This window comes from Gobio gobio (assembly GCF_949357685.1).
Source record: "Gobio gobio genome assembly, chromosome: 4".
NCBI lineage: Eukaryota > Metazoa > Chordata > Actinopteri > Cypriniformes > Gobionidae > Gobio > Gobio gobio.
In genome coordinates this window covers 64,277,831-64,288,324 of record NC_137100.1, presented here as the reverse complement: position 1 = coordinate 64,288,324, position 10,494 = coordinate 64,277,831, and the positions used below count along the sequence as shown (strand labels likewise).

Genomic DNA, 10,494 nt, shown 5'->3' with positions numbered 1-10,494 from the left:
TGTAATTACATCTTATATAATTACATAATTACTTCTATTGTCTATTGTACACATTTGATGAAGTTGCAATTCAGTACATTTTAAATATAATACTGAATAACACAGTACAGTTAAAATTAAAGTACTTTACATGTGCTTTAGTATGTTAGTCGACACAAGTGTACTTCTTTAAAGCATGACAAAGGATTAAATCAAAAAACATAAAACTTTTTGACATTATTATAAAGTGCACTTAAAAATAATAATGCCTTACATTTTTAAGTACAATCAACTTGGCTGTGTAAGTCATTTCAGCTTAAATTGCATTTAACTGAACTAAAAAAAATGAGTTGAATCTCGTATAACTTTAAAAAAAATTACATTTAAAATGGCTTAACTTATTTTGATAAGTTGAAGTAATGTAAAAACATATGTTGACATGACTTATTGATCATGACATTTTTTTACAGTGTAGCTCCTAGTCGTGAAAGTATTTAAATAAAAGGCCAAGTACAGTTATATTAATACGATTAAAATGTAGGACTAGTGCACATTCAATACCATTAAGCGCACTTCTATTTCACAAGAGAATGCAGTTTGTTGGTTTATAGTACAAATGTGCATGTGTTCTCCAGTCCTGCGGTCCCGCCCTTTACACTAAAACCTCTATCCTGGATACGCCTATCTTCTTTATCCAAGTGCAAAGAGAAGACTGTGGTTGCCACGAGAGTTTCTGCCATGCGCTGCTTGGGAAAGTCATGCACACTTTTCATAACCTTCCTATTGACTAACGTGAGCTTTACGCACGGTGGCAATGTGCTCGTGCTGCCGGGAGAATACAGCCACTGGCTGAACATGCGCAACATCGTGGAAGAGCTGCTGAACCGCAACCACAGCGTGACAGTTCTGGTGAGCTCCGCCTCGCCGTCCGTCAACTTCACAGCGCGGGAGAGGTTTCCGTTCCTGGTGTTTGATGTGCCTCTGAAGGCGCACGAGCTGAACGGTGTGAACAAACAGCTGAACAACATCTGGATGCAGCACCCCACACCAAACAGGCTCACAATTGGCCTCCAGATCATTGAGCTGATGGGGAGAGTTAACGAAGTGTACCGCGTCCTGTGCGACTCCATGCTGCGTAATGAAGCGCTGATCGCGCGCTTGAGGGATTTAAAGTTTGATGTGCTCTTATATGATCCCATGATCGCATGCAGTGACTTGCTGGCGGAGATTCTGGACTTGCCATTAGTCCTTTCTCTACGGTTTTCCCCGGGGTTTTCCATGGAGAGGATGTGTGGACAGATGCCCTCTCCGCCTTCTTATGTACCGGTTCCTCCGACGGTGTTGACAGATCACATGAGCTTCACGGAAAGAGTGCAAAATATGATTATATATGTTGTTTATTCTTTCGCGTTTCGGATGGCCTCGAGGAATTTGGATAATTACTACAGTGAAGTATTAGGTAAGGTCCACACGAATGTAAAGGGTTCACGGATGTTTCTCATCCATATAGGCTAATGGATACATCTAGTTTAGCTATAATAAGCTTAATATGCAAGCTTACGCCACTTAATAAAATAATAAAAAAAGAATTGCAACTTTTTATCTCACAATTGTTTTTGTGGGGGAAAAGCGCGCAGAATTTATATAATATATAAAATATAATGTACATGGATAACACTATACTCGCCATTACATTACAGAAAACTGGTTAATGCTGCTGTGTGAGTGTTTCTAACAGAAAATTTGACATCTTTTTCTCTTCTGACACCGTAATCTTTTGGAAAGCTATAGAAACGAGGACAAATCAATCTCAGGGCATGTCAACGATGTACTAAAAACGGAAAAGTTTTTCCTTTTTTTTTTCTCGTCGTCAAAACGATCCCGTTCACGTGGATCCGCGAAAAAATGAGCACAAAACTGTTGTTGTGTAAATGAATTGCCAAAACGCATATATATATATATATATATATATATATATATATATATATATATATATATATATATATATATATATATATATATATATATATATAATATATATTTTCAATAAATTTATTAAAACAGTTGTTTATTGACAGCTCAGTTTATTGAGCCCAGCCCCAGTTGTGGTGAGACGGGTGATTAATAATATTGTCATATTTGTTAAACTTTTCAAAATGCATTTCAAAATACGTCTATGGCAGCTCATTGAACCTGAAATTTTGCACACGCATAGAAATACATTTAAAATTGGTTTCTGCTTATAAACTTGGATGCAAAGAGAATGAAAAACAAATCTTATTTATCATATTCCTGGTCTAATGGCAAATCAAATGCTTACATTTTCTGTTGCCGTGTGTAAATGTTTTGCTCATTGTTAACTGATGACAAATTAATGAATGGAACCTTATTGTAAATTACCAAAAATGCATATTTGGTCAAATTAATTGAACTGTTTAGACTTATGTTCATATTAATATTTTTTTTTTTTAATTGGAAAACTAAAGGGAGCTAAAGAAGTTATGGGCCCTTATAATTGCAGTTTGATATTCATCATTGAATTAATTAATTCTTACTTAGAAGTGCTTAACTGATAGTGAGCTTGTTTTGTGATCTTTAACCACTTACTGCAGAGTTAAGCTGTTGTAAATTAACTAGAACTAGCATATATTAAACCCAAATCCATTAAGGTTGAAAGCCCCTGCTATAAACTGACTCTGAATTGCACTTAGATTTTGTAAAATCAAAATAATGTTACTGGTGATATTCCTTGCAGTGTTGCAAAATAAAGCAGTTGAGTTGAGTGAAAGTGCAAGTTAATAGGCGACAAAGTGCACCTATAGCTACCCTCCATAATGCAACACGACCTTTGCCCAAATCCTGCTGTGCACATAGTATCTTGTATTTAGGTCATTGTTCACCAGATCACACTGCACTTATCCAAAGGCACAAACACTTCAGCATGATTTCTGGGACTATATTTGTGCTCGTTCTACTGTGTGGAGTAGAGGCTGGCAGGGTTTTGGTGTTGCCAGGCGAGTACAGCCACTGGCACAACATGCGTTCAATCGTAGACGCGTTAGTTGAGAAGAACCACAGCGTGACGGTTCTGGTCAGTTCTTCATCGCCTACTGTACAGTACACACGGAAGGAGCGGTTCAACTATAAAGTGTTTAAAGTCAACAAGAAGAAAGAAGAGGCCAGTACTGTATGGAGTGACTTTATTCATCTCTGGATGAATGACACAGCCACCACATACGAGAGAGTCTTCATGATCAGGCGAGTGATGTCAAACTTCATGGAGCTTGCTGCTGACACATGCAAGGGAATGTTTTACAATGAGGGTCTTTTGCGCACACTTCAGGAATCTCATTATGATGTGCTTTTTTCTGATCCGATGATGCCATGCGCTGACTTGATGGCAGAGACGCTGAAGATCCCGCACGTCCTCTCACTGCGCTCGACATTCGCGTATACTTTCGAGCAGTTTTGTGGTCAGCTCCCCACACCACCATCCTATGTTCCTGCGGTCGCTGTGCAGGATCACCTCACTGACCATATGAGCTTCACAGAGAGAGTTAAAAACATGCTCCTTTACATCATGTATACAACCATATTTCGAGTGAACATGAGGTTTACTTATGATCAACTTTACACAGAAATACGGGGTAATTATTATTTTTTGTTTGATTTGGGCCAACCTTTATGCTTTAATTGTACAGTAGGCTAGTCTTCCAGATATTGTTAAACCTTGTGACTTGACCTACTGAGTAGAATTCTCCGTATTCTCCGAATCCTCACAGGCAAACCTACAACAATGTGTGAGACGATGGGAAAAGCTGACATCTGGTTGATTAGAACGTACTGGGATTTTGAGTATCCACGTCCACTCCTGCCTAATTTTAAATTTGTTGGAGGACTGCACTGCAAACCTGCCAAACCTCTGTCAAAGGTAATGACTTTGATTTTTTTTTTATTAAGACACGCATCATTTGTAAATGAAGGAATTCTCACTTGAATAGATCAAGTAACTTTATGTGAGTGGATGTGTGTATTGAGAGGGATTTGGCTACATTGACCTCAAAAGAAACTATGGATTGCAGTGTCATCCCATTTTGTAAACTGCATGTGGCACGATTTGACATGACATTTCTGATGGAAAATAAGTTCCGTTTAAGTCACTAATTAAAGGCTGGATAAAGGGGGAAATTGTGTTGTCATATCGATTAATCACATCTAACATAAAAGTTTGTGTTTATATAATATACACTCACCTAAAGGATTATTAGGAACACCATACTAATACTGTGTTTGACCCCCTTTCTCCTTCAGAACTGCCTTAATTTTACGTGGCATTGATTCAACAAGGTGCTGAAAGCATTCTTTAGAAATGTTGGCCCATATTGATAGGATAGCATCTTGCAGTTGATGGAGATTTGTGGGATGCACATCCAGGGCACGAAGCTCCCGTTCAACCACATCCCAAAGATGCTCTATTGGGTTGAGATCTGGTGACTGTGGGGGCCATTTTAGTCCAGTGAACTCATTGTCATGTTCAAGAAACCAATTTGAAATGATTGGAGCTTTGTGACATGGTGCATTTTCCTGCTGGAAGTAGCCATCAGAGGATGGGTACATGGTGGTCATAAAGGGATGGACATGGTCAGAAACAATGCTCAGGTAGGCCGTGACATTTAAACGATGCCCAATTGGCACTAAGGGGCCTAAAGTGTGCCAAGAAAACATCCCCCACACCATTACACCACCACCACCAGCCTGCACAGTGGTAACAAGGCATGATGGATTCATGTTCTCATTCTGTTTACGCCAAATTCTGACTCTACCATCTGAATGTCTCAACAGAAATCGAGACTCATCAGACCAGGCAACATTTTTCCAGTCTTCAACTGTCCAATTTTGTTGAACTCGTGCAAATTGTCGCCTCTTTTTCCTATTTGTAGTGGAGATGAGTGGTACCCGGTGGGGTCTTCTGCTGTTCTAGCCCATCCGCCTCAAGGTTGTGTGTGTTGTGGCTTCACAAATGCTTTGCTGCATACCTCGGTTGTAACGAGTGGTTATTTCAATCAAAATTGCTCTTCTATCAGCTTGAATCAGTCGGCCCATTCTCCTCTGACCTCTAGCATCAACAAGGCATTTTCACCCACAGGACTGCCGCATACTGGATGTTTTTCCCTTTTCACACCATTCTTTGTAAACCCTAGAAATGGTTGTGCGTGAAAATCCCAGTAACTGAGCAGATTGTGAAATACTGTCTTTACTGCCGCCTGGCACCAACAACAATGCCATGCTCAAAATTGCTTAAATCACCTTTCTTTCCCATTCTGACATTCAGTTTGGAGTTCAGGAGATTGTCTTGACCAGGACCACACCCCTAAATGCATTGAAGCAACTGCCATGTGATTGGTTGATTAGATAATTGCATTAATGAGAAATTGAACAGGTGTTCCTAATAATCCTTTAGGTGAGTGTATGTGTGCATATATTATTTTATTTATACATATATGTATGTGTGTATTCGTGTGTGTGTGTGTGTGTGTGTGTGTGTGTGTGTGTGTGTGTGTGTGTATATATATATATATATATATATATATATATATATATGTATATGTATGTCACGGTTGGTGGCTGTAATGAAGCGTTCGAAGGAAATAGTTTAACAGATTTTAATCCAAGAATTAACACAATAACCAGGAGAATACCAAGGAAAAAACAGAACCATGTACACCTAGATGTTAAACAATACAGGACAATGAACTGACAGTACAGTGGGCAAACAAATGAGCTAACGAGTTAATTAACGAGGTAACAGGTGAATGGGATGAATCAATGAAAAACACAGGAAAACTAGGTCAAAGGAAAACAGCAACTGAACACAATAAAAACTAATACAAAACATAACCCTGATATTACTCCATCCCTCCCAGAAGGCGCAACCTCCGGCCAAAAGGAGTCCGGCAGGCTAGGGATCCTCCAGGGCGGCACCGGCAATACAGGAATACAGGGTGCCTGGAAGGCGCAGGTAGCTCAGGGAGTCAGGGAGCTGCTGGCAGTGCAGGGAGCCAGGGAGATGTCAGAAGTGAAAGGAGCCAGGGAGCTGCTGGCAGTACAGGAAGCCAGGAAGAATCTGCCCACTTGGCCTTGACAAGGGAGCTTGGCTCGGCCTCTATGGATGGGGACTTATATACCCTCCCATCCCTCAAAATTTTCTTAGGAGGTTCTATGGGGTTATGTGCTGCCCACACACACAAGATGGCTGTAGCCATCAAGGACAGCACTGCCTTCTCTGGTCTTAGTTCTGGGGCTTGAGTGGCCTCCTGGCCGAGCTCTGGGGCTGGAGCAGACTCCTGGTCTAACTCTGGGGTAGAAGCGAACTCCAGTCCCGACTCATGGGCTGGAGTGGGCTTGTGACTGAGCTCTGGGGCTGGAGCAGACTTATGACCAAGTTCTGGGGCTGGAGTGGGCTCGTGACTGAGCTCTGGGGCTGGAGCAGACTTATGACCAAGTTCTGGGGCTGGAGTGGGCTCGTGACTGAGCTCTGGGGCTGGAGCGGGGTTGTGACTGAACTCTGGGGCTGGAGCGGGGTTGTGACTGAGCTCTGGGGCTGGAGCGGGGTTGTGACTGAACTCTGGGGCTGGAGCAGACTTATGACCAAGTTCTGGGGCTGGAGTGGGCTCGTGACTGAACTCTGGGGCTGGAGCGGGGTTGTGACTGAACTCTGGGGCTGGAGCAGACTTATGACCAAGTTCTGGGGCTGGAGTGGGCTCGTGACTGAGCTCTGGGGCTGGAGCGGGGTTGTGACTGAACTCTGGGGCTGGAGCAGACTTATGACCAAGTTCTGGGGCTGGAGTGGGCTCGTGACTGAGCTCTGGGGCTGGAGCAGACTTATGACCAAGTTCTGGGGCTGGAGTGGGCTCGTGACTGAGCTCTGGGGCTGGAGCGGGGTTGTGACTGAACTCTGGGGCTGGAGCGGGGTTGTGACTGAGCTGTGGGGCTGGAGAGGGCTTGTGACTGAGCTTTGGGGCTGGATTATTTTCTTAAATACATAAATAAAGCAATGAGGGAGATAATGTGGGCAGACCTGGCACCCGCAGTACAGTAAGTCATGGAGGCGTGACCCCCCAAAATGGGGTTATGGCCTGGAGTTCCCTCTGGAAGCTGGTCAGGGGATGGAGTCCCCTCTGGACACTGGTCATGGCGAGGAGTTCCCTCTGGAAGCTGGTCAGGGGCAGGAATCCCCTCTGGACGCTGGTCAGGGGCTGAAGTCCTCTCTGGACTCTGGTCAGGAGACGGATGTTCTCTCTGGACTCGGGACAGGGACGGATATCCTCTCTGGACACAGGACAGGGACGGGCGACAATGTGTGTGCTGCCCACACACAACATAGCCGTTGCCACAGTGGTCAGCACTGCACAGTTTGAATTGGAGGATTCGAGACTTCTCGGCATGGTGAGCATCTTAGCTGAGGGCTCAGGTGTGGCAGACATTTTGGCTGAGGGCTCAGGCGTGGTGGCCATCTTGGCTGGAGACTCATCCGTGGTAGGCACTGTGGGATTGTGGGGCTCCACGTCCACAAAATCCACAGTGAATGATGAGCCCCCCCCCCCCCCCCCCTATTCTTTGCAGTGCATAAAATATAACAGATGAGGAAGAATATAATGTAATGACATATTTTACAATAATAATACAATCTTAATGTTGCTAGCAGTAATACACAGCAACTTTAGAATGACAGTCAGCGGAGGGAATGCTTTTTGGACCCAGTTGGTGCAATTATGCCATCTACCATCAGGGACAAACCGGGTCACTCAAACAATCTGAACTTTGACCCCTTGGTAGAAATATAGGGCAGTTAGAGTGCATCTTGTTTTCTGTGGGTTTGTAATGACAATGAACATTTTCAAGAGAGAGATACATTTATTTTGCCCGTGATTGCTTTATCCTGTGTAAATATGTTTACTATATGTAGCATTAAGTACCTTACGTAGTGTATATGCCATTACAAGCCCTGTTCACACTCTTTGTGTTAAAGTATGTGCTCGTTTGTGTCTTTTAGGAACTGGAGACGTTTGTTCAGAGCTCAGGAGATCATGGCGTTGTTGTTTTCTCATTGGGTTCCATGATCAACAACCTGACAATGGAAAGAGCAAACACTATTGCTTCTGCTCTTGGTCAGATCCCACAAAAGGTGTGTAGCTTTTTTTTTGTCTCATTAAAGCAACAGAAAAAAAAATAATAATAATGTCCCATTCAATTTGACCTAAAGAGATGTCAATCCCAAATACCAAACAATACAAGAATGTCCACCGAATGTATTTTATGAGGCAGGAACTACTCATCATTGTGAATTATGAGCAGTTTACCCAAAAATGAAAATTCTGTCATCACTCACAATCGTTCAAAGCCCATAAGACTTTAACTCATCTTCAAAACACAAATTAAGATATTTTTTATGAAACCTGAGATATTCTGAAAAATCCAACATCCATTTATTCCACTTATTTTACTTATATTCCATTTATTTCAAAAAGTCATTAAGAGATTATAAAAGTAATCCATATGAATCAAATGGTTTCCAATCTTCTGAAGAGAAACAATCACTTTACACGATGAACAGGTTTAATTTAGACTTTTATTCACATTTATTTACTTTGATCAGCGCACATGCAGAGAGCACATCAAATATTGTAAACTAAAGTTCGGGCGTAATTGTGTGACGCAATAACAAACCTCAATTGTTCTTGCACATCAAGAAAGTACATTTAAGCTTCTCTGCTTACTATATTTGATGTGCTCCATGTCTGTACGTTGATCAATGTTTATATGTGAATAAAAGCCCAAACTAAACGTGTTCATCACAGAAAGCAATCGTGTACTCTCTAGACAACCTCAGAGATCTGTAGTTGTGCCTTAAAAGGTTGACCAGTGTAAGGCCTGCCCAATCGTCCCAAAGACATAAGCGTGTGAAGGTTTCTGCGCGTTCTGTCTTTTCAGCGGGGCAAAGTAATTTAATTCCAATTTACCATTACCATTGAACCAAGCGAACAAACTTAATTTCCTCTAATGGTAACTTTGCATAATCATGCCGTGGTTTCCCATGTATACGTAGTTAGAATAATATTATAATAATCAGATGTTGAGGCTACCCTATTTAGATTGGTCTAACAACACTGTTGCTCTAAACGGAAAACCCTTTGGGCTTATTACCCTCTCCAGTCTAAGTATACGTAACTAATGCCTATGTGTTAGTCAGAGCCAAATATGGACGGAGTGTCCGTGACGTCACCCATAGGATTCTGATGAGCAGTTTTGAAGCGTAAAGTAGGGATGAGATCACTCCCGGATAACAGAAAATGGGCAAACAATCAAAAATGGGCAAACAAAGTGACGCGATGGCTAACAGACAGCAGATAAATGGCTATCCACCTGTCACTCGAAGTGGCCACGCCCTTAATTATGCAGGACTTTAAGGCTTTATATAATGTAAACGAATGAGTTATACAAAAATTCTCGTCCCCACTTTATATTAGGTGGCCTTAAGTACTATGTACTTACATCAAAAAATAAGTACAATGTACTTACTGTGTTCAAATTGTATTACAAAACACTTTTGCTGATATTGAGGTGGAATATGGGTAAAGTTAGGGATAGGTGTAGTGGTATGGGTAAGTTTAAAGGGTTAGTTCACCCAAAAATGAAAATTCTGTCATTAATTACTTACCCTCATGTCGTTCGACACCCGTCAGACCTCCGTTCATCTTCAGAACACAAATGAAGATATTTTAGTTGAAATCTGATGGCTCTGAAAGGCCTCCATTGGCACAATGGCACGGTTCACTCTCAAGACCCTTAAAAGGTACTAAAGTCGTCGTTACAAAGTCCATCTCACTACAGTGGTTCTACAATAACTTTATGGAGTGACGAGAATAGTTTTTGTGCGCAAAAAAACCCTAAATAACGACTTATATAGTGATGACGATTTCAAAACACGGCATCATGAAGCTTTGAAGCGTTATGAATCAGTGAGTCGAATCATGATTCGGATCGCGTGTCAAACCGCCAAACTGCTGAAATTTGGTGATCCTAACTGCTAAGGGTAGGGTTAGGTGTAAGGGAAGTGTCAACTGTGTAATTACAAATTAACAACAGAAATTAATTACAGATGTAATTACATGCAGGCATTTTTTCAAATGTAAGTACAACGTAAAAACATGTATGTACACAATAAGTGCATTGTATCAAATTATTAATTAAAATGTTAGTACATAGTAGTTAAGGCCACCTAATATAAAGTGGGTCCAAATTCTCCCCCCTCACAGTCGTCATGAAGGGCAAAATTAGCCGTATAGACCAAAACCACAATTTGTACCAGCCTGTAAACATGTTTTTTTCTGCTGTAAAGTTGGGCATTTTAACATGAGCTCAATGAGATTCTGCTCCTTCTGGAGTCTATCTCTAGTGGCCAGTCGATGAATTGCAGTATATGTCACTTCCGTATTGGCTTCAAGAGAAACTGCG

General features: G+C 41.6%; 1 protein-coding gene across 1 annotated transcript in view; it reads left to right on the top strand.

Annotated features, from left to right (window-relative positions):
- Positions 1–639: 639 nt before the first annotated feature.
- The window catches only part of LOC307125456 (uncharacterized protein), a 32,348-nt gene continuing 22,493 nt past the window's right edge, over positions 640–10,494 (top strand). Inside the window, exons 1-3 of the mRNA XM_079815305.1 lie at positions 640–1,438; positions 3,762–3,910; positions 8,033–8,164. Coding sequence (XP_079671431.1) covers positions 718–1,438; positions 3,762–3,910; positions 8,033–8,164 — 1,002 coding nt within the window. The 5' untranslated portion in view covers positions 640–717. The remainder of the gene's footprint in view (positions 1,439–3,761; positions 3,911–8,032; positions 8,165–10,494) is intronic.